Source organism: Phoca vitulina, unplaced genomic scaffold, assembly GCF_004348235.1.
Source record: "Phoca vitulina isolate PV1807 unplaced genomic scaffold, GSC_HSeal_1.0 scaffold2, whole genome shotgun sequence".
Lineage (NCBI taxonomy): Eukaryota > Metazoa > Chordata > Mammalia > Carnivora > Phocidae > Phoca > Phoca vitulina.
The window spans coordinates 4,669,497-4,694,727 of NW_022589705.1; the positions used below are offsets into that span (position 1 = coordinate 4,669,497).

General features: G+C 46.0%; 1 protein-coding gene across 1 annotated transcript in view; it reads left to right on the plus strand.

The window, feature by feature from the left end:
- The first annotated feature begins 1,832 nt into the window (after nucleotides 1-1,832).
- Nucleotides 1,833-25,231, plus strand: part of CD58 (CD58 molecule) — a 40,022-nt gene continuing 16,623 nt past the window's right edge. Inside the window, exons 1-2 of the mRNA XM_032420777.1 lie at nucleotides 1,833-1,988; nucleotides 17,742-18,035. Of these exons, the coding sequence (XP_032276668.1) occupies nucleotides 1,919-1,988; nucleotides 17,742-18,035 (364 nt within the window). The 5' untranslated portion in view covers nucleotides 1,833-1,918. The remainder of the gene's footprint in view (nucleotides 1,989-17,741; nucleotides 18,036-25,231) is intronic.

Here is a 25,231-nt window from a genome sequence, read left to right on the forward strand (position 1 = left end):
ATCCTACCTTTCTCAGTTGGCCTGAGTTCCCACCAGCTCCGGACAGAACAGAAACTTGATTTTCTCACATTTTGTGCTATACACTTCACCTGCCTCATGTTCTCAATATCTACAAATGGTAGGGAAGGTTTTAAGGTAAGAGGCTTCCCGGTACATGACATTGGTCCCAGAAATTTCACTGACAGAAATACCTTTTAAGATTTAAGGTATTTTTTTTTTAAAGTAGGCTCCCCACCCAGCGTGGAGCCCAACACAGGGCTTGAACTCACAACCCTGAGATAAAGACCTGAGCTGAGATCAAGAGTCAGGTGCTTGACTGAGCCACCCAAGGGGCCCCTAGATACCTTTTAAGACTTATGCCTGGGGGCGCCTGGGTGGCTCAGTCGTTAAGCGTCTGCCTTCGGCTCAGGTCATGATCCCAGAGTCCTGGGATCGAGCCCCACATCGGGCTCCCTGCTCCGTGGGAGGCCTGCTTCTCCCTCTCCCACTCCCCCGCTTGTGTTCCCTCTCTCACTGTGTCTCTCTGTCAAATAAATAAATAAATCTTTAAAAAAAAAAAAAAACCTTATGCCTGACTTAAGAACTAATGAATTCTTACAGTACAGTTCAACTGTCTTGAGTGGTTTTGTGATCCTCACTTGAGGAGGATGGAGATGACCACAACAATAAAGCACATTTCCACTCAGTTTCACAACTGACACGTTGATGTTTATAAGGACAGCAAGGTGTCCTGTTCACCTGAAGAGCTTCAGAGTTCCCTTAGCTCCCACAGCTGGGCAGGGGCAGTTCATGTGCTTCCCTCTGAAAGGGGGCAGACAGGGAAGCCACGTGAGGAGCTGGTTCTGCGAGTCATTTGGTCTGGGGTCAGATTGAAGGGAGAACAAGCCCGTCAAGAAGACTAACCACTAGGGGGCGCCTCAGTGGCGCGGTCGGTCAAGCCGCTGCCTTTGGCTCAGGTCCTGGGATGGAGCCCCAAGTCCCGCTCCCTGCTCAGCGGGGAGTCTGCTTTTCCCTCTGCCCCTCCCCCGGCTCGTTCTCTCTCTCTCTCTCTCTCAAACAAACAAATAAATAATAAATAATCTATCTTAAAAAAAAAAAAAGACTAACCACCAGCCCGGAGTGTTCCAGGTGCCTTTCGCAGCTGGGGCGGGAGGTTTCAGAGGAGGCCGAAGAGTGAGGGGGCGACCAGACCTGACTCCTTAGCCTAAGGGAAAGTCCACAGCTGAGATGGAGGAAGAGGAAAACAAAGAGGAAACTGAGAAGGGAGAAACCCAAGGCTAGAAGTCCCAGCTCCGGGGAAAGAGAGGGTTGGGGGTGGGGGTGGCAGGCTTAAGGAAAACGTGGTCTGAACTTGACTGAGACCGGCGGGACCGGCTGCACCAGGTAACCCCGCACGTTCTAGCAGTTGCCCACAATGTCCCGTTTCCTTTTGTTTAGCATGTTGCTGCTGCTGGAAAACGCTGAAGGAAGTGCTTCGGAGCCTCCCAGTCCTTCGGCAGAGTTCTTCTGTCACCGTAGGGTCAAGCCGAGTGGGACGCAGCTTTGCGGGCGGGGGGGGGGGGTTGGCCACAGCTTCCCCTCCCTCCTCCCCGACACCCCCAGTTACGGAGTTGCCTCCGTCACGTCCCAAACGTCCAGGAAAAGTGCTGGAAGAGCGGGAGGAACGAAAATAAGCCTGGTTTTTAAAACGCAAGCCACTTTGAAGGAAGAGCTTCGCAGAGCGGACGGGAGGCGGCGGAACGGCTCTGGGGACGTGCCGGCAGAGGAAGCAGCCGCGGCCAGGACACCATGAGGGGCGGGGCCGGGGGCGGGGCCGGGGCGGGGCCGGCCCCGGGGTCGGGAGAACCACGGGAAGCTGCTCGAGAACTTACTAGTACTCCCCTGCGCAGTCCGGCCCTAGAGGCCCGCCGGACGCGCCATGACCGCCGGGGTAGCCTGGGGCTGGGCCGCGGGGGTCCTCGGCGTGGTCTGCCTGGTGCTCCAGTTCGGTGAGTGGAGGCCTTCCCCGGGCCCTGGCGGGGACTGGGCAGCGCTGGGGGTGTCGGTGGCTTCAGGGCTCCGGGGCTGGGTGGACGGGCGGGGCTCGAGGTGGCCACAACTGGGTTGGGCAGAAGAAACGCAGCCAGCCGGACCTTGTCCGGCCGAGTTGTCACTTCAACAAGTCTCCCGTGGGTAGTCAGGAGGCAACCTTGACTTTAGGCACCGGAATCCGCGTTTGGAATGGGGACGGGACTCCGGCTCGCTCACTTCTCCAGTGGTTTCTTCTCTTAAGAATCCTTAACCCCGAACTCCCCCAAGGCCTTTCACCTCTCCACCACCCCACGCCTCCGGAAGGGTGTGCCTCTGCTGAGGTTCCAGTGACTGCTGAGCCACTTGTCGCCCCCACCACCCCCGCGGGGTACGGTCGCCGAGCGCTTGGACGGCCCTTTCACTGCTTCCGCAGCCGGTGAGCTCTCCCAGGACGGCTCCCGGCAGCGGGTTCCACCTACCCAAAGAACGCGGCTTATCCGCGGCGCCCCGCGTGGGGCGCAGGAGCCGCGACAGCCGATTGGTTCCCCCGCCCCCTCTTCCGACGCCGCGCCGCGTTTGAGTTGCGCTCCTGCCGGGAGGGTACCGGGCTTGGGACAGGGACCGGCCAAGAGAAATGTCTGAATCGCCCCAGGATTCCGAAGCAGGGCGGCTGGTGCTCCTTTCCCCTCCCTTGAAAATGTCAAAGAACTCTGTGCGTCTAGAACTGCTTTCATCCCTTTCCCACTTCTCAGCCAAATTAACAGCCCCACGAAATAAGTATGTCTCCATTTTTATCTCCCCACCTTTATAAACCCCTACACACACAGTCATAGCCAACCCCCTGGAGCGTAGTAACAAACGCTTAACAAGTTCTTCTTTCCTTGAGGGTTTCCCGTTGGGGGCCCCTTTGCACATACTACAGATCAATCTTCCAGTCCTCATTCTGCACTCAGCTTCCACGGAGTGCCTATGGGGTATGTGTCTGTGGAGGCCCGCCTAGCAGGGAGGGGTTGAGAGATCTCAAAGGTCCTACGGTCTAAGGCACAGAAGTAAATGTCGTTAAGACCGGCTGAGCATAAAGTGCTATGGCCGTGCACAGGGAAGGGAGCGAAGAACGTATTTTGTGAATCAAGTATCTCTTGTGACGCAAAAACGTCCTGGAAGGGGAGGGTTTTTGAACCTGGCCTCCAAGGCTAGACGGTATGTGGATGAGCCATGACGTGGGAGAAGATTCCAAGAGGTGAAAAAGACGGGAGCACAGTGTGCAGGGTGAACCTGGCAGTTGAGAGTCATTCAGTGTCCCTGGAGCGTAAGTGTGCTGGTGGGAGCTGGAGGCCCCACGGCAGAGAGCCCTGCACATCCCGGATGGGAGTTTGGAGAATTCTTTCTGGGCCTCACAGAATCAGAACCATGCGTTTAGGAGGAATAATCTGGCAGCAGTATGGAGGAGGGGTTGCAGCTGGGAGTCATCGGAGGTGGGAATGCCATCGCAGGGCGGATGCCATCACAGGACCCCCTGAGACTGTGGACAACGGGGAGATGCAGGTACGGGCGGAGCCTGACTCAATGAGAAGCAGCCCACCCGTGATAAAGAGCATCAGCTCTCCAGTCAGTGCTTGGCTTCCCACCCTGGCCCTGCTCCTTATATGGAATTGTAATTTCCGTTAGTTACCTAACTTCTGTGAGCCTCACTATCTTTGCCTTGGGAGAGAGAGAGAGAGCACCCCTCACTGGTGAGGGAGGGTAATGATAACATGTACTTCTGAGACTGTGAACATGAGTCACTGAATACAGTTTTACTGGGGGTCCACTATGTGTTGGGCACTGTACAAGGGACCGGGGTTACAACAAGAAACAGACTTCCCTGCCTCTTCGAAGCTTACATTATAGTCGGGGAGAGAGACAGAAAGTGAATAAATGAGTAAATATCTAGATGTTGGGTGGTGGTAAAGTAAACGCTTACTAATACAGAGATTAGTAATGCAGAGGAAAGGGGAGTGGGCATGGTTAATATTTCTTTTTATTTCTTTAAAACTTTGGGACATTGGAAATCTTTAGAATAGTTGCAAAAGATAGTATGCTGAACACGTACACACTTTTCTCCTGGAATCCCCAGTTATTAACATTTTGACACATTTGGTTTACTTCTATTTACACACACAATTTTTTTTTTGTCTAAACATTTGAGAGTTGTAGATCTTATGATACCTTACCCGTAAATATTTCATCATATGTCTTCTAAGAACAGTATGTCACCAGGAATCCATGAAACCATGATCAAAGTCAGGAAATACACCATCAATATAATACTGTTTTCTGATAGAGTCCAGAAGCTGATCCTGGATCACACACTGCATTTGGTAGTCCTGCCTCTTTAATCCCCTTTAATCTAAAACTTGCCAACTCTTTTTTTTTTTTTTTTTTTTTTTTGGTACTTTATGACATCACCATTTTTGAAAGGTCTGGACCAGTTTTATAGAATGTCCCTAGATTTGGATGGTCTGTTTCCTTATGATTAGATCCTGGTTAAAACTTTCAGGAATGTTCCATAGGTGTGTCGTGTCCTTCTTTGTGCATCTCATTAGAGAGCACATGCAGTCCATTTGTCCCATTATTGGAGACCTTAACTTTGGTTATTTGGTTAAGGTGATCCACCAGATTTCTCCATCACAGAGGCACCTGTTCCCCTTTGTATTAATACATGACTTATCAAGTGACACTTCGAGATTGTGTGACTCCCCTGTTCCGCAACAATCTTTCATCCAATGTTTTAGCTGTTTTAGCATCCAGTGGTGATTCTTTCCCAAGTCCACTAAAATATTTGTAGACGGCAGTTCTCTATCCCCATTTTTCTTTATACATCATTGACATTCTTCAGTAATGAAGAACTTTTGCACCTCCTTTTTAATTTTATTTTTTTAGTATAAGTATGGACCCATGGGTATTTCTTAAAATGGCATTTTTGTCATCTATTTTGATGCTCGGTAATCCAGATTTTGGCAAATGGGAACCCCTCTGTGCTTCCGTGTTCTTTGCCATGTTTCCATCAGTGTTTGAGAACTTCCTACTTTCTGGCACAGAAGGATGTCTTGGACTCCTTTGTACCTTTTCTGCCTCAGCCTGTAATCATTAGATTCTCTCATTCCTTTTAGTGGGAGATGGGACTTAGAAATCAATATCTGGGTGCTAGGTGTGCTCAAGGCTACTGGAGTCATGGTTTCTAGGCTGTCAGTTCTCAGAGCTGGGAAATAGAGTGTTCACAAAGTCATAAGTTTATCCTGTTACCGCTAAGCCTAATCTAACAATTTGGTTCATCTTTCTCTTCCTCCATTCCCTATTAGTATCTCCCTTTGCCACAGTGAGAGCTCTATTCCTCATAGAATCAGTATGTTTTCCTAATATACATTAAACACAAAATAGTTTCATAATTGCTATACCAAGAACACTACCAAGCACAAACTTTACTAAATACAGTTCAAAGTTTCTTCACAGTTTTTTTTATTCTTCCATATATCCTGTTGTATATGTACAGAATACTGTCTTTTAAAATTACTTGGATTAATTTTTTTTCTTCTGAGTGGTTATGCTATCAACTCAATATATACTTGCATTAATTTGTTTTGTTTCTATTCAGTTTTAGGGTTTCCCCCCTTGATTTAATTTTTAAATATGTAAAATATTAATATAGTGCCAGTCAAACCATATAGAGATATGCTCAGAGAAATCCTATTCCTACCCTCTCCCTCTGTCATAATAGGTACTGCTTGTTTCTGTTTTATCTTTGTTTCTTTTTGTAGATATAAATAGATAATGCAACAACAGTAACAATAGTAACATACTCTATGTACTCTTTTGTACCTCGTTTTTGTCTCTTAACCATATGTCTGGTTAATCATTCCATATCAGTTCATAGAGATCATCCTCATTCCTTTTTTATAGCGACATAGTCCTCCATGGGCTGAATGTATGACGTTGCATACAGGTTAGGGTTCTATACTCTTCAGGTTAGGGTTCTATACTGTGTAGTCAGGGGAGGGGTCTCTTTAAAAGGATGACAGTTGAGTGTAGACTTGAGTGGGCCAGGCAGCTATCTGGGGGAGTAGTATTCCGGGCAGGGGTCTAGCAGCAAAAACCCTAAGCCAAGCTTCTGGCATTTAAGGGATTTCAAGTAGACCATTGTACCAGAAAGTAGTAGGAAATGAAGTTGTAAACACAGTCAGGGCTAGGACTTAGAGAGAAAGTTTTGTGGGCCCCTTTAAAGACTGCGACTTTTTTACTCCCAGTGAAATGGGATGTTTTGGAGGATTTTGAACAGGAGTGAAATTACAATGACTGGAACGTGTAAATGAATTATTCCGGCGGCTTTGTGAACACTCTGTAGAGTGGGCAAAGGAGAAGCAGGGGGACCAGCTGGGGAGGCCATAGGAACAATGCAGATAAGAAATGACTGCAAGAGAGGGGCATTGAATGGGAGGTAGGGGGATGTGGTTGGAAGGTAGAGCCAGCAGGATTGGGTGCTGGGGTGCATCGTCAGGATACCCCATGGACAGGGCTGAGGTAGTGCCAGGCAGGTAGCAAAGCTCAATAAGAACTGTTGTATTAGCTCTTTTTAGCAGAGCCTGCCTTATTCTACTGCTGCTTTGTATAGTTCCTTTTTCTTGTCAGCTATCTCCACAGCTAGATTTTTCCTTCCTTGTATGCAGAAACAAAGCCATATACTACTTCTTAAAAAGTTCCTTTCACTGATGTGTTTTCATGGTGGTTTTTTTTTTAACAATACAGCGCGTTAAATCTGGACATTAGATGAGACAGTTTTTGTCTAGCATTTCTCCTTTTTAAGTTATTATCTCATATTATTGTGTGAGACCTGTTCATGTTTTTTTTGTTTGTTTTTTGTTTTTTGGGGTTTTTTTTTTTTTTTGCTGCAATCAAGATTCAGAGTCTGTGTGTTTTTATTTAGGAAAAAGATACTCTAAGTCAAAATAGTGTGGTGTATTCCTATGAGAAAACTAGACCCATTGTTATAATAATAATAGCTGTCATGAATTGAGTACATGCTCTGTGCCAGGTTCTATGCTTAGTATTTTGGATTTTTGTTTTCATTTAATTGTCACACCAGTTTTTTTAGATAGAGACTATTAAGGAGGAGAACAAAGGTTAGGTTAAGTACCTTGTCCAAGTTCACACAGGAAGGAAGTGAAAACGTGACAGAAGTCATCGGACTCAAAATCCATGCGTTCCCAACCCAAGATTAGATAAGCAAATTTTATGAAGATATGAAGAGCTATCGTGACCTCTCTCTCTTTTTTTAGGTTTATTTACTTTTTTAGTAATCTCTACACCCAACATGGGGCTCAAACTCACAATCCTAAGGTCAAGAGTCACACGCTCTTCTGGCTGAGCCAGCCAGGAGCCCCCATGGGTGATCTCTTATATGTGACATGTATGCATTGTCCAGTGTAATTTTGCTAAGACATGTGAAGTTATATAGGACAGGACAGTTACCAGTCACGTAAGATTGCTTTCAGTATCATCATCTGCAGAAGAGGGTTGGGGAAACCTGACTTGGGCTGTAGAATTCAGGATGGGGATTTATTTACGTATTTATGAACATTTTGTTATAGTTACACTCTCTCTATACATCCATACTTTACTCCCTAGTACTTTTGCATAATCCTGATAACATTATATTTATGAAAATTAACAGTAATCTCATCATATCACCTAACTTCTACCCCTATTCAGATTTTCCCAGTTGTCACAAGAATGCCTTTTTTAAAACACCAGGATCTAATCGAGTATCCCGCATTGCATTTGTGACTAGGTTTTTGGTTTAATTTCGATGGGTATCTTTAAAAAATTTTTAAAGAGACTTAAGAACCACCTTTTGAGAACTCAATCTAAGAATTTGTTTTATTGCCCTTTTGAGCACTGTAAGGTTTCTTGAATGAAAACAGGCTTTCAGGGTAGGTATTGGTTCCTCTGTTGAAAAGCAGAAAGTTTGCCTGCATACATGAGGCATGAGTGTTTGTTTGCAGAAGTTTTCTGTCTTTTGATTTCCTCTTAAATTTCTTCTCAAGCGCAGAAGGCTTTTTAAAGTAGTATATGGCTTTGTTTCTGCATACAAGGAAAGAAAATCTAGCTGTGGAGATAGCTGGCAAGAAAAAGGAACTATACAAAGCAGCAGTAGAATAAGGCAGGCTCTGCTAAAAAGAGCTAATACACAATCCTTATCGAGCTTTGCTACCACACAGCCCCTTAGACTCTGCAGTCGCAAATCAAACCTTCTGTCTCAGGATTGAAAGTGAAACCATGATACTACCTTTTCCATTTGTTCCCCCAAGTTGAGGTCTGAATAGGAAGTGTAAAATACTGAGACTGTGCCCAGGAAAGTGCTAGAAAACATCTTAGCATTTCTTTGGAGATAGCTTTCAGTGTCTGTCCACCAGCGTCAAAAGAAAATGTCTTCCATTTACTTTATAGACACAGGATCTTCTCCTTTGACCTTTTTTCCTTTTTTTCTTTTTCTTTTTAAAAATCTTCTTGCCCTTGTGCCCTTTGGTCTTTCTTTCCCTTCTCAGCTGCTGACGCCTATGCCAGCGACCTCTTAGCCCAAGGACTCTGGGGCTCCAGTGGAAACCAGTGGAAGTAAGGAGACCTCTTGCCCAGAATCCCTGCAGTAAGTTCATGTCTGCTCTGTGCCCCCAACCGGGAACCCCTAGTTCATAGGTCTACCCTTTGTGATTTTGACCAAGTATCTATCTGAGGGAAACCAATTATTTTGATAGGCTTGTTCTCAAGACCCGTTTCAGGTCCTAGTGGACTTCACTTCCTTTTCATAATATTCCCCAAAATGTCTGTTGTGATTAGTGTCTGAATTTCCACCAGGCTCACTGCTGTGTAGTTTCTTGAACATTTTTCCCCTGTAACAGTTAAAAACTAGAAAAAAAAATATGCCATTTTATATACACATTCAGAAAATAATAAACTCAGATTCATAGGAAACTAATAAGGCTGTTGTCATCATAAATTAGTTTCTCAACTATGAGCCGAATAACCTGAAAATAGGAGGGATTATAAAGAAATTCTTAATGGAATGATCAATAGTGTATAGAAATACCTTGAATCAGAATTTGGAGAATAGATTTTAAAAGACTCACAGAGTCTTAAATAGCTCTAGTAAAGACCCAATTCCCCAAAGCGTGCTGTAGATCTCAGATATATCCTCCAACAAGAACATGTGGCTTTTGAGCCTAATGAGCTCACAAACGGGGCTTTTGACCAAGATGGTATGTGGGTATCTTGAAAGGACAGGCTGCAGGAGTGCTGACAATTAGAAACAATATGAAACCAGCAAAAATGATTTTGATAATCTATTTTACTTAACCTAATAGAGCCACAATATTTTCATCTCAACATGTAGTTGATATAGAAAATATTAATGAGGGATTTTACATTCCCTTTTTCATATTCAGTCTTCAGTGTCCGAACATATCTCCATCCGGACAGACCACATTTCATGTCTCACGAGTCATGTGTGGGTAGTGGTTGCTGAGGCTCACTGCACAGATTGAGAGGGAAAGGAAAAGGACTTTTAAGTGTCAGCCCAAGGAGTAATGCTTTGGGGAAGCTTTTTAGCTTTGGGGAATGTTTTAGCCTGACAGAAGACAGAAAAGCTCAAAAGGAAATTGATTTAGTCAGTTCCAATATCTCCATTCCAGATGAGCTCATCCAGGAGGCAAGGAGTAGCTTGACAACTGAGAGCACTTGTGGGGCAAGTTCTGGGGGGTTTCTGGGACTGGGTGGCCAGGGGGCTTACAACTTGCTGAGATTCAGGTAGCTGCCATTCCAGGCTGAAGTCAAAGAGACAGGGAAGCAGTGGTGGCGTAGCTGAGAGCAGGAGATTCCTGTTTTTAGCAATCATGGCAGCACAAGTACTTGACTCGGTCTGGACAAGGATGGCATGGACAAGGGAAGACCAAGGCCTCTCACTTCCTAGCTAAGAGTGCAGACTCCGGAGCTGGCTGCCTGTGTCCAGACACCAGCTCTGTGTCTTCTGCGTGACCTCGGTCAGCTTCTGAACCTTTGTAACCTGGTGGCTCCCATTCTTTGGAATGTTCTTCCCCATATTCTCAGGCCCCACGCCCTTACTTTTGCTGGGCTGAGTTGGCCTAGGGCTCATTTGGAGTGGATTTATGAAGACTAGGTTAAAGAAACAAGCTGCATTGTACTTCCTTGAGTAAAAAGACTCCATTTCCTCCTTATTATCTACATACCTGGGGAGCAGATTTCCTACCCCAAAACTGGGTCATGGGGCCTGACTAATCTGAGAATATCTATGAACCTAATAGGACAGATTATCTGATAACAGACATTTTAGGAGAGTGGCCACTTCTCTGTGTTGTAAATGTGTGTATGTGTGTAGAGAGAGACTTTGTCTCCCAAAATGCCACCACTTTCACACTCCAGGTAGATGTCACCTGAGGGTATGCCATGATACAGAGGAGAAAGGTTGTGGTCACAACCCCGTCTGGAGAAGAGACTCATCTGCTCACTTGGGTTCAGAATGCCCCCACATCCTGCTGTCTTCATGCTTGAAGGAGTCTTTAACTGAAACACCGTTAGAATATTGAACATAGGGGGGAAATACCAAGATTTATATATTCAGGTACTGAAACTTTTAGGGGATTTTTTTTTCATCAAATGAACTTTGATCTTAACTGCTAAGATCTGCAGGCCATCCTTAAAAGATATTTTAGGGAGAGAAAAAGACTTCAAAATCACATTGTTCATTTCTAAGAAATGACATCTATAAACAAATTGCATCTCCTCAGACCTGACACGGGCTATTATAACCTTTGATTCAGAGCTGACATCCTGCATGGGTCCAGGCTTACCTGGTGCAGGTAGTAGGTGCAGCCTAGTTAAACCTGAAGGGGAAGCAGGAGACAAGGGGAGCGTCTTGAAAGGAACAGCAGTGGGGGAGACATGGGAGTGGGAATCCAGCAGCCCCTCCAGTCTGGCTGTGGCGCTGGTGGCCGGCGTTGGGGGAAGGGGACCGTTTCGCCTGCACACCGGCGGGCAGGGGGTCCCCAGGCCACTTATTCTTTGGTGCCAGTTGAACATTTCCACCTCCCCTCGCTGAGTGATGATGATTCATCACCCAATTTCCACAGCAGCTTAGGACCTTGCAAAGCTCAGGGTCTGGAGGAATTGCCAAATTCTGTGGTTCTGTAAGGAAGCCCTGCCTTTCAGACTATAGTCCAGCTGTATTAAGGTTACTTAATTCACTCAAATATTTATCGAGTGCCCTTCTGTGCCAGGCAGCGGGAATACAGCAGAGACCAAGCACCACCCTGTCTTTGCCCTCATGGGGTTAGCCTGGCCGGGCGGCGGGCGGGGCCTGAACTCAGATTGGAATCAGTTGCCGCCTTTTAAGAATGAGAAGTTTTCACAGAAAATTTGAACTTCCAGCATTTCCTGGAAAATCAGAAGTTCTGCAGATTGCATGCGCTCACGCGGGTGGGAGGGGAGGAGCGCGGCTCCGGAGGAGCGCATGCGCGCCAGTGCCCGCGCGCCTCGGCTCCCAGGCCCGCCCAGTACCTCTGCCGGCTGTGCGGCGGGTCTCTGTTCGCGCTTCGTCTCCCCGTTCTCTCGGGCTTCGCAGTGGCTCCTGTGGTTTGGTTTCCCTTGTCACTTCTTCATTTGTTCCTTGCTTTCTTTCCCTTTTCTTTCTTATTTTGGCTCCAGCTTTTCTTCGTCCCCGCATTCAAGCCTCTCTTGTCCCTTTTCCGCATCTCGCATGGTACCTGCCGTTACCCACGAGGAGTGCAGACTCTTAGGCCCTCCCTTCAACTTCGTTTCTCATGGCCTCTAATTATGAAGCCCTGCCCCAGGTCCTTTTGTCACATCAGAAGTCGTCTGCAAACTGCAACACTACCATCACAAAACTCAGGTTGTCACATCTTGGGGATCTGGGTTTATCACTTTCTTGCTCGATCAAACCTCAATTTCCTCATGTATGAAGTCGGGGACACGAGGGCCACAGACTCTTGCTCTCTTAGGACCTCTCAGGCCCTGACATTCAGTGATTTGGGGACCACTGAGCTTGGTACATCACCTGCAGGTTTCAGAGGCATGCTTGAGTCTCAACTAGAGTATTCCCAATACATTCTGGAAACCGCATTTGTAGAAATCTTGGATCATGTCACATCTTTAATAGCCATATGCCGCATAGCAGGCCAAATAAGAAATAGTGGTTATGAGCATTCTGGAGTCAGACCGTCTAGGTTCAAATCCAGTTTTACCACTTCACTAGCAAGTTGCTTAATCTTTGTGCGCCTCAGTTTCCTCATCTGCAAAAAATAGGGTCAAAAATAACGCCTGCCTGTGTGGCTTTTAAGAGGATTCACTGGGTGCATATTTGTAGAACTCCCGTTGGTGCCTCGCAGGTAGTAAGTACTATACAAGTGTTTCATTACTAAAAATAGCAGCCCATGTCAATCCCAGGATCCAGCTGAAAACACGCAGAGGAATTTGTGGCTGGGAGTGGGAATTCCTCCTCCTTAACTCAGTAGTTATGGTGACCATATTTTCTAAGTCAAAAAATCAGGACACTTCATCTGCAAAATATGTGAGTTCCAATTCTGACTTCAAACCATAGAAGAAGAATTATCAAAATTGGGTGTGATGAAAATGTTTTGCAAGGATACTGCAACAAAATATTTGGAGTTGGAGCTGTTTTTAGATATATGATTTCTCTATTGGTATTAGGCACCCTCCTATCTTCAAAAGATCATTCAGTATTCTTCAAAACAATTTTAAAAATGCTGGCTAGCATGGGATGTCTGTTTAGGCAATCACTAATTCATTTTTTCTTTCCCTCTCTCTGTTTGTAAATGATGCAAGCTCACACCACACTCAGTGGTCACAGAGCCAGGATCACATACAACCAAGGTGTTGATGTGGCCTGACTCACTGCAAGAAAAAGAGGGAAAGCCCTGTTGAAAGCCAACTTCATTTTAGCCATTGTGTAAAGACTCTCAGTCTTATTCAAACCTCAAAACAATCGTTTGTGGTGGGCGTTAATGATTTACATTTTACAGCTGAGGGAGCCTTGTGTGGGAGGCTTTTGAGAGTTCCACTGGGCCCATCTGCCTGAGAATCTGGGCACTTACCCTTCTGCCCCCTAGCATGGGAAGTTGGCATCCTCTCTGACCACTCCGATACCAGCAAAGCAACCAGCTCACTGCTGACTCCTTTCCTTTGCTGCTGTTTGTGTGCAAATTCATTCATTCATTCACTCATTCATTCATTCGTTCATGGTTTGTGACTTTTGAGAAACCAATCACTCCCCTTTCTCCTGTTCTTCTTTTTCATTGGCAATTATCCTATCAGCAGCTTACTTCAGGGTTAGTCTTGGAAGTGCAATGGAAAAGACTTTACTGTGGGAAGGGAATGCTAGACAGTAGCCACTACAAATGTGATGATCCCCAAGTCTGGATCCTCTCCTGTGAGCCCCGGACCTGTGTACCCAGCAGCCTACTGAATATCTCCACTTGGGAGTCTTACAGACCCCACACAGTGTCCAAAACTGAAAGTATGATCTTCCAGCCCCAGCCTGGCTCTCCTCCACGTCCCCTGTCTTAGGGAACGACACCAACCACCCACCTTGGAGAAAAATTATAATATAGATAACAAAAATTTCTATAACATACAAGGAACTCATATTTGATGAGAAAAAAACAAGCAACCCAATAGAAAAAAAGGCAAAGGATACAAAAGGACAGTTCTCAGAAAAGGAGATCCAAATTACCAACAAACAAAAGATTTTTAAATTTCTAGAGGTCAGGAAAATGCAAATTCAGATAACAATGAGATGTGCAAGGAAAAGATAACTCAGATGTTAACTGATGGAAATGTAAATTGCAAATGCAAGCAGCGTGGCAGCTTCTATTAAAAAATCTGGGGCGCCAGGGTGGCTCACTTGGTTAAGCATCTGCCTTCGCCTCAGGTCTTGATCCTGGGGTCCTGGGATCAAGTCCTGCATCAGGCTCCCTCTGCCTCTGCTGCTCCCCCTGCTTGTGCTCTCCGTCTCTCTGTGTCAAATAAATAAGTAGATAAAATCTTTAAAAAAAAAAAGGAATTTTAAAATAAAAGATCTGTTTGCCCTTTAATTCAGCCCCACTCCAGGAACACTGTCCCACAGACACGAAACTGTAAATACACAAGAACCTGGACACAGGTATAGTTATAACAGTTATTGCAGTAGAAGAAGCTAGGGACTAAAGGGGTGTTCAGCAGTGGTGGATGGCTAATTAATTATGGGTCATTCGTACCCTGGAATAATATGTAACTGTTAAAAAGAATGAAGTCTTGCCATACTGGTGGATTTGGTATGACTTTTATGAGGTATTCTTGATGGGAAAGGCAAGATGCAAAGAAATATGCATAAGACCATTTTTGTTAAATCATGACAAAGCATATAATTTTATATATATATATTTATGCATTATGTGTGATATATCTTTGTTTCTATTTGATGATCTGATCAGGGAGAAAAAAGCAAAGGGTATATTCTGAGTTGTTAATGGAGATTACCAGACTGAGGGTGGTTATAGGGCTTGGGGGCTGGGGTAAGGCATCCAAGCCACACACGCACACACACACACACACACACACACACACAGGCCAGAGAAGGAAACTGTGCTAAATGTCTATATCACCATTCTGCATCTATATAAAATTATATCTATGTGTCTATGTATATTTTGTTTTTAAACACATTTTTAAAAGTAAGAGTTCATATTATTTGTCACCATCCTGTCTGAAACTCTTTGGTAGCATTCTGATCTCAACATACAGGGCAGAATTTTGTCTGTGGCCTTGCACGGCCTGGCCCCTGCCTGTGTGTGTAGCCCCTGGGTACCTCCTGTCTTACGGCATTGCCCTCCTGCCTTCAGGAGCTGTGTTCCCTGAACATGGGCCTGCCTCCCCCTTCCGCTTGGTGGGGCTCACTGCTCCTCATTCTTCACAAGCCGTCTCTAACCCCTCGTCGGTTCCCCGAGTGGGTGCTCTGTAGTGATACCCTGTGGTTCTGCTTGCTGGCCCTGAGCATGGTTGCAGCGGGGTGTTGGTCCAATTATTTGTTTTAATTAATTAATTTGATAGCGCACATAAGCAGGGGGAGCAGGCAGAGGGAGAGGGAGAAGCAGGCTCCCCGCTGAGCAAGGAGCCCGATGTGGGGCTGGATCCCAGGACCCTGGGAATCATGACCTGAGCTGAGGGCAGATGCTTAACTAACTGAGCCACCCAGGCGCCCCTGGTCCAATTATTTGGATCAAGTCTGACTTCCCTAACAAAAAGTAAGCTCTGGGAGGCAGGGACTGTGTCGTGTTCTGGGGTTGGGGCAGTCCCCACATCGTAGACCTGCCCAGTGAGTATTTCCAGAGTGAGTACCAGGACCAGGCTGCTGTGAAGGGCGGGGGTGGGGCTGCACAGAGTCAGGAAATCTGCGTTCTGGTCCTGATGCTGCCGTAAGCCTGCCGAGGGACTCTGTGTGACGTGGTGGGCGCCACTACTGCAGTGTGTGTGACGCGCGCTAAAAAGGGGCACGAGGGTGCGTGAATACACTGCTGGCAGCGAGGAGGCATGCGCTGACCTTGCCCTTCAGTTTTCTTGGTGCCCTGTCACTTCACCTGTGAAATGGGGGGTTGTTCGACTAAATGGTTTTGAGAATTTCTTCCAGCTTGAAACGGAATTTTTTGGAACTGGTCTCCCCCTTCCCCTCCCGTGCTTCTTACCAGCACTAGCTCCATTCCCGACTTCTTTCGTCCTCCTGTTCTCAAGCCCAGGAAACATCACCTCTCCCTGGAAGATGGCAGCCATCCATCTTTATGCAGCCAAGGTTCACCTCCTACTGCTTCTCTTCCCCCACCACTCTACCCACTCCCATTCATGCATGCATTCACTCATTCATTCACTCGCAAGACATTTCGAGCCTCCACTAGTGGCTGTGGATAGACCCTCACTCCTCAAATCCTGCCCCCTCTCACGTGCTGTGGCCAAGTGTGAGAGAAGAGAGGGCGTGATCAGCACCACAAGGAGGGCTGCTGCTGTATTCCTGTGGGCAGTCTCCCTTAATTAAGGGAGATGGGTTCTAGAAATCCTCGCAATAGACAAATGGGACATATTTACTTCTTATTTGAAATTACTGAACACAGTTGCCTACAATTGGTCTATTTAATAGTCTTGATTTTTCCCATGCTCTTTCAATTACCCCGATTGCTACTAGGCAAAAACTTCCATCAAGTTTTAATTTATCTTTAATGTCTTTCCCTTAACAGCTGCTCTTCTCTCTTAACAAGAAAGTCAAGTCTGGAACCAGATGCATTTAAACCCATATTGGGGGTATCGAGACTATCCCAGTCTAGGGGTGGTAGTAAATATTTAACAACCGGATTGGTGCAGAGTAGGCAGGAGTCTCTGTCTGAAGCATTAGTTCCTTTGCTGTAAATACTCCCACCATGTGGGTTTCAGGTGATCAGCCAGGCTTGGCTGAATGGGGTCCAGGTGAGATGCTAACGGTTGACTCACGAGGGGGGACGATTGGAGCCAGCTCCCCTACGCTCCCCACGCCACTGAACCTAGTCCCGTGCCCTTAGTCTGTGTCTCACCCCACCTGGCTTGCTTCCCAGTCATTGTTTCTGATCTCAGCTAATAGCCTCTGTCAGTCAGCCAAGAAGGATGCCTGACCGACACCGTGAACTACCCCTCTCCCTCACCCGCCACCTGCAGTCACTAAACCCCGTTGCTTTCTCTCCCAGGCTGCTCTCCAAGTCTGCCCTTTTGTCTGTCCCCTCCACCCACACCCCGCTCTGGTCGGCCCAGTCTGCCACCCTCTCGTTGCTGGTTTCCCTGCCTGCATGCCTGTCCCCAGCCACCGCTGTCCACGCTTAAATGACGTCATGCCGGTCTTGTTTTGAAAGCCGTCCTGTGGCTTTGCCTTGCCATTAGGATCCATCCCAAACCCTTAGCATGTCTTACCTGACACCCCCAGGTACACTCACATACACTCACATATGCTATGATCTGGCCCCACCTGCCCCTCCAGCCTCACCCCCCACCTGTGACCTGCTTGCTCGCTTTCCTCTAGCCATGGGGAGCTGCTTTTATTATTTCCTCAAACACACCCAGCTCCTTCTCAACTCAGGGCTTCCTTTTTTTTTTGGGAGGCTCCGCTTCCTCTATCAATACAGTTACCTCTCCTCCCCCACTCCCCCAGCCCTTGGGTGATGGCTTCTGTGGCGTGTCAGCGTGACTTCCTGGGGAAGGCCCTCGAGGAGGTGGCTCCCCGGGCCTGCTTTGTCTTCCCTACACAGTGGGGCTTCTTGAGGGCCTGGAGTGACACCTGTCTGGTTGGCTGTCATGTTGGCAGCCGTGCCCACAGCCCCTAGCAGGGACTTGGTGCTCCATCGAAGTTGAATCCGCTTCTTGCATTTATGTGGGCCCTAGTGCCCCCATTAGAGAGTAAACTCCACATGGTCAAACATGTCCTGCTTGCTGTGTTTGCCGTCAGCAGTTTATCTGCTTAGTGCGAAAAGTAGCCAATGAATCATTTCTACTGCTAAATTTAACTTTTTTTCCCCCCCCAAAGAGCATCTTGGAGGATGGTTTTCTATTTTCAGTAAAGTCGTGTTGGTTTTCCTAACCAATTTCTTTTTCCCTCCTAGACTCCATCAGCTGTGATCCCCAGAGGATGTTTGGAATTGTGAACGAGAACATAACTTTCTATGTACCAAGGTCCGTATCCTTTACAGAGATCATGTGGACAAAAAATAAGGATAAAGTCATCGAATGGGAAACAGGCTCTCGCATCCACGTTTTCCCACCTTTTGTAGATAGAGTTCATTTAGACACCATGTCAGGAAGCCTTACCATCTTCAATCTGACATCATCGGATGAAGCTGAGTATAGAATCGAATCTCCGAGCTTTAGTGACATCTTGTTCACTCTGACTGTGATTGGTGAGTATCCCATAAATTGGTTTGTTTAAAATGGCAACTTTCCAACTATTTTAAGAGACGAACACAAATGAACGGTTTCTGAGAAATGAGAGAATTCGGTCTCGTAGGCTGTCAGGCACACAGGAGGAGCAAATGTCTGTCCCCTCATCATCCTCTGAGTGAGGAGAGGATGTGACCGAGGTGGAGGGAGCGACCCCAGCTGGGCGGAGCTGCTGCCAGCAGCATCACTTGTCTTGTTAGGAATATTCTGGAAAGGGATGTAGTGGAGCAGTGAACTCAGAACTCTTTGAGCTCCACTGAGAGATGATGCTCTAGAAATTAGAGTGCCTGCTTGCACCTGCACCGCACCCCAGGAGGTGGGTTTTTTTCTCTCCTGTATCACTTTACACGGGAACTGGAGATAGAGTCCAGGTTCCTCCACACTTCCCATCGATGCTTCCAGGTCATTCTCCTTGTCATCTATAGGCCCGTGGATACATCCCAACATTTCTGGATCACTGGAATGCCTGGCTAACTTTTGCTGTTTCTGATGTTCCTGCTGTCATAATTCTTAGTGGTTATAATATTTAAATATATAATTCTAATATCCTGGCTTCTGTGTCCCTGATCTCTCGTGATGGTCTTGTCTTCCATCCACCCCCCCCCCCCCTTTCCCCATGGATAGGACCTAGAAGTTGTCATTACCACTCATTCTGTTTATTTATTTATTTTTTAAATTTTATTTTATCATGTTATGTTAGTCACCATACATTACATGATTAGTTTTTGATGTAGTGTTCCATGATTCATTGTTTTTGTATAACACCCAGTGATCCATGCAGTATGTGCCCTCCTTAATACCCATCACCAGGCTAACCCATCCCCCCACCGCCCTCCCCTCTGGAACCCTCAGTTTGTTTTTCAGAGTCCATAGTCTCTCATGGTTCGTCTCCCACTCCGATTTCCCCCCCTTCATTTTTCCCTTCCTACTATCTTCTTTTTTTTTTTTAAACATATAATGTATTACTTGTTTCATAGGTACATGTCTATTACCACTCATTCTAAGCCCTCCCTATGTCATGCCAGATGTCCCCTGCTCTGCCAAATCTGCCACCCCTTCACCTTGCATCACTCCCTGTCCTCCTTAGGCAGCCCCGAATGTGCTCACTCACTGGGCTCACACATTGGAAGACTTGCTTAGTTTCCTTGCTCCTTTTAATTTTTTTAATTTAATTTTTTAAATTACTTTTTAACGATTTTATTTATTTATGTGAGAGAAAGAGCGAGAGAGAGAGAGCACAAGCAGGGGCAGAGGGAGAGGGAGAAGCAGGCTCCCTGCTCAGTGCTGAGCAGGGAGCCTGACATGGGGCTCGATCCCAGGGCCCCAGGATCATGACCTGAGCCACCCAGGTGCCCCATCCTTGCTCCTTTTTAAGTGGGCCATACTCCTCTGGCCTGTGCAACCAGGTCCAGCCGATGTGCTGCATGTTCCGTGCTCACACACTGTGGCTGCCGAGAAACTCATCGCCCCCTCCACCCTTCCAGCTACCACCCACTTTGCCATCTTGAGTCTGTAGAAAATCTCCCTGAAGGGTTGTCCATGTTTGCTTTCTAACTCCTTTTCTCTGTTTACTTTTAACCCACCCCAAACAGGCTTTCATCCCATCACTGTACCAGAACTCTTGATCTCCTCATTAATGAAGCCAGTGATCCATTCATGTTCTCTCCACCACATCTTTCTTGGCCACTCAGCAGCATCTGACATAGTTGATCACTCTCTCCTCTGAAACACAACCTTCTCTTGGCATCCAGGACACCACCGTATTCCGGTTTTCTTTTAGCTCACTAACTGTTCCTTCTCAGCTTCCTTGGCTGGTTCCCTCATCTTGCCAACCTGCAAGCATTGGAGACATGAAGGCTTGAGCCACCCTCCTCTGCCTGCATTCACAGCCAGCTGGGTGAGCTCGTTCTGGGTTCAGGGGTTTTAAATGTTATTTTGAGGCTGATAATGCACAGATTGAGAGCTCTCACCTGGAGCCCCACTGAGCTCCTTATGTGTGTTTCTGACCACTTCTTTGTATTTCACTCGGATATCTATCTGATGGGCCTCTCAAATCACAGGTCCCAAAGTGAGCTCATCAACTCTCCCTTAAATCCTGTTCCTCCCCAAATCTTTCCCCCAGCTTGGTTAACAGCAGTGCCTTCTTTTTGGTTGCTCAGGCTAAAACCTTGATGTCATCCTGACACCATGTTTCTCTTCCTCTTTCTCTTGAACACTGTGTTTATCCCACCAGGAAATTTTGCTGGTTTTACAGCATCTGACCACTTCTCACCACTTCCTCTGGGGCTGATCCAAGGCTCCTTCATCCTCATCTGGAGGACTACAGCAGCCGCCTGATTGGGCACCCAGCTTCTACCATTGCCCCTTACAGGAGACATTTTGTGTTATTTACAAATTTAATTACATTTCATTTTTTTCCAGTTTTATTGAGGCATAATTGACCTGTATCACTGTATAAGTTTGAGGTGTACAGCGTAATGGTTTGACTTACATATATTATGACCACAGTTTATTTTTAAACAGAAGCAGCCAGAGTGATCTTAAAACAGAGGTTGGAGCATGTCATCAGCTTAGAACCTTCTAGTGGCCCCGTCTCACTCTGAGTTAAAGCTAAGATCGATAGTGTAAGGCTGTATGAGAGCTGGCATCCATGATCACCTCTTTCTGTTCTCAGGCATCCTAGTGTTGCCCTTGACTTTGTCTGCCTTTTCTGTGCTACCCAGCAGCATTCCCAGCTGAACCTGGACCCATGTCACACCTCTGTGGGGTCCCAGGTTCACTTGTTTTCTCCTACAAGAGGGTGTCATTCTAGCCCTCCCTACTCTATGCCAGAGGTGTTCTAGAAAGATCCACCTGGTAGCAAAGTGTGTACGATAGTTTGCAGGGAATGGAGAAGAGGCAGGAAGCCCAGTGTAGAAGTTCAAATCTGAGCTCTAAGTCCCATTTGAGGCAGTCTCAGTGGAACAAGATGGAGTGAGGAGCTGGATGAATAGCTGTTATTCACCAGTTCACCTGCCTGGTCTGCTGGAGACATTGGAAGGAAGAGGGAATTTCTCTCTTGTTCATCATTGTAGCCCCAGAGCCCAGCAAGGGACTTCAGTAGGTACTAGGCATTCAATAAATATTTATTATAGCAATGAAAGGAATCAAACCAGGTGACTGGGAGGTCAGAGGTGCAGTTGACAGAAATGGGGGCTCTCAGACTGGGTGGCTGGTTTGTCCAGAAGATGATCAGCTCCATTTAGAAGAGTGAGGCTTGTTAAGGTGTGCAGGCATCCCATTAGAAGAACCAGTGGATGCCTTTGGAGAAGCAGAATTTTTAAAACGCGCAGGTTGGGGATCTGGCTGTTTATAGAGCCAGCAACTAAAAAGATTGATTTCAAATTTAGATAACAATGGAATGCATTTTAAGAGCCCTTTTATAGAGTTTGTAAAACTGAATTCAAACTTTTGAATACGTTTATCTTTTTAAACTTGATGAAATGTTTAAGAATAATTTGATTTTTAAAATTTCATGGTCACTCAACTAAGGTGCTTGATTTCAGGAGTCAGACCAACTGAATAGCCTAGTTAGCAAAGACCCGCCAAGCAGCAGAGTCCAGAGGAGGTGAGTTTTGATCAGGAGGCACTGATCTGGGCAGCATTGAATGTGGGACCTCAAGTCCTGGCTTGAGAGTCTGGATTTTAGTCTGTGACAGTGGGGAGCCACTGGATCTGATACTGGAGCAAAGAAGTGACTTGATGAACTCTATTTTCAGATGATTAATCAGATGGTAGGTAGTGATGGTGGATTAGACAGAGGGGACACTAGGTTGGAAGCTACTGTGATCTTCTAGGGAGACAGGTGTTGCTAGTAGATGTTGGGAAAGGAAAGAGAGAAGATACTTCTAAGAAAGAGTCAAGCGATTTAGATTTTGGTTATAAAAAGACATAAGATGACTCAGGATTTCACACTTGAATGACAAAATGATTGGTCATACTTTTTTTTTTTTTTTTTTTTTGAAATGAGGAAGGCCTACTTCCTTCAGGGTATGTTAATACCTAAGTGACTTGGTGATCTTCCGGAGACCCCAGGCCTAATGGGAGATTTTCAGAAAAGTATTTTAGGCAGGGGGATTTCCTGGCACCCCCTCAATTTACGCCATCTACTTCCTTCTGTGTGTAAATTGGTATTTGGTTTCCTTCTTCCCTCAAAATCCCCTTCAAATTTCCACCATCAATGTTTTTTAGTTCTTTCTCTTGTTAGTTGCATTGAAGATGGTGATGTTCATATAAGTAGAATTAACTATTCTATCCTTAAATGATCTGAAGTGGTATGACTTTTTATTAAAGTTAAGAGAAATACACAAATATCGTCAGATCTGTATTAGCAGTTCTCAATCTTACAGAGTAGTGCTGCTGAATTCATTCATTGTAAATTGACTAAGTTGTCTTAAGGATAAAGTAAATACATTTCCTGCCAGTTTCATGCTGCTTAAGGTAGAGATGTAACTAATATTTGTTACATCGCTGTGGGAAGTCCCATGGGCAGTGAGAGAATATGAGGATTCTAGACACAAAGATCTGAGTTGTAGAAGCTCTGAGCCAGATGCTGCAGGAAGGTTTGCATACTTTCCTGTGAGCGGGATAGGCTCTTCCAGATTGGCTATCTGGCAACTGTGCTGTAGTGAGACCCCCAGAAAGAGCTTCTGGATAGTTAAATGAGCTCTAAAAACACGGAAAATCATACTAGCTCTTCCACGTAGGCCCTTTCAAATTATGTTCATACTCCACTAGACCTTTCCAATCTTGTAGAGTATTACATTCCATTTGACAGATGAAAACGAGACAGATTTAGCAATGGGTCTCTCCATCTGTAGAACAAGAGGCCTGGGCTGGATGATTTCTTAATCTACCACAAGAGCTGTGGGCCAAGGTTACATAGAGCGGAAGCCCACTCTGGTTGTGTAACGCACACTTGTGGGGGCCTTGCCTTCTCGCCATGTGCTCTATTACAGCTGACGTGACCATGCCAGGCAGTGCGTGTTAATCCCTGTGTCCGTTAGTACCTGCATCACCTCATTTCAGCCTCACCTGCACCGTGGAGGGGAGGCACTGTTGGTTTCCCTGTTGTACCGGAGAGGACCCCTAGCCACAGGGGGATTCAGTAGCTTGGCCGAGGGCAAGTGGCTCTTCCTGGTAAGGCTGCGGTGTGAACCCAGGCAGTCAGGCTCCTGAGTCCAGGCTCTTGGCCGCCTCACCCTTCCTTTTCAGAGGGGAGCCGATTGAAGAGTTTACCTTTTATACAGTGGAGAGAGTAATTTGAAACCGTCTCCCTGAATTTATCCGTCTGTCCACCCATCCCTCCCTCTGTCCCACATACATTCTCCTTACTCAGGAACCACCTGTGCACCTTGTGCTGGGTCAGGCACCGTGGGGAAGAGGTGAGGAGTACCTAGTCTTTACCCTCCAAAGGTGTGCAGTCTGAGGGGTCTTATGAGGCACCTCTGTTGAGTTCAGAAAGTGTTGAACGAAATGCTAGACGTTGGCCAAACTAGATCACTAAACTAGAATCTGTGACAGAACACATGGCGCATCCATATCAGAATCATCTGGGGTGGTGGGGCCCAGGAATCTGTATTTTTAACACACACCCCTGGTGATTTCTCGTGCCCATTGATATTTGAGAAATGCTTCTGTGGAACATCTCCAAGGAACTAGAAAGCTCGGTTTCAGGCCCCTGAGAAATGCCCAGCTTAGTTGCAGAGGCAGGCATAGGTACAAGCAGAATCTAGAACCATCCATTCCATTTCTCAAGTGCACGGAGAAACTCGGGGCTGCTGGGAGGTGCTTCCTGGGGCTGCTGTGGGTGTGTGGTAGGCAGGATGGACCCGAGGAGGCTTAGAGAGGAGGGTTCCGGGCTTGCCAGCTTTGAGTCAACGAGAGCAACTCTTCACTCTTTTGAAAGCTATTGGTCTGTTGCTTACAATTTAATTTGGAGAAAGGTTTCCATTGCTCGCTTTCAGGCAACACGTAACAAGTTATGTGAATTTGATTAAACCTAACAGCTGAAGAAGTCCCAAGCAGAAAGGGAAGTCATGGGTGACTCAGGTCTCTAACCAGGTGTGTTACTTAACTGAGTGCGAAGGAAGTCTAGAGAAGATGGGGGGAAAGAGTTGAATATTTTCAGTTTTTAGATTATTTTAGATTAATGATTAGATTATAAACATTCCTTTGCCTTAGAAAATATTGTTTTAAATAGCAGCATAGTATTATAGCATCTCGATGAGCGTTACTTTCCTTTAATTTGCTTTTTTGTAGATGTTCATAAAGCATTGAAATTTTATTATCCAAATGCTACCATGTCCATTTTCTGGAGAGTCCATATATTTGTACATGTTTTCTCGAATTTCTTATGGTTAGTTGTTGAGGCAAAGTAGAGATGCAAGAAGGCATATGAATGAACAAATGCACGAATGTCTAACGGGATAAACTAGCATTGTGGTTCTTAACCCATCCTTGCAGGTTCAGGCTGCTGTAGCCAATAGGGGGCACTTGCTAGAGAAAGATTGGGCCTGAGGCCTCTAGACTGACAGGTCTGTGACAGGTGCCATCCCCTACTCTGCCTATTAGCAGAACCCGCTCTCAGCACGGCTCTACCGCATGCTTTGCAAATATTGTAAGTCAGATATCTTTTGGAATTAAACATTTTTAGATTTTAGAAAGGTAGTATAAACTATTTCCTCTACATATGTTAAGAAGCAGCCCACTTAGTTTTGAGGACCACCTTATACTCAAACACAAGAATATTTTCAGTACAACAGGATAATGAATATTTGAAGTAAGTGAGAAAAGTACGGAGCACCTGGCTGGCTCAGTCAGTAGAGCATGCAACTCTTGATCATGAGTTCAAGCCCCACGTTGGGTGTAGAGCTTACTTAAAAAATAAAGAAATAAAAATGAAGTGAGAAAAATAAAAACTTTTAAATCCTCATGTCAACTCAGATGAGGATTTGGAGCTAAGTGACTTTGCTGCTATCCTGTGGAAACTCTTGGCTTTCTGAATTGAGGATAAGGGATTTGGTGCCTGCGTATATTCTGAATTTGAGCAGGTAGATCTGACCCAGAAGAAGAGAGTTCTCTCCCCTGGGTACTCAAGGAGGTGGTTGTCTTTTCC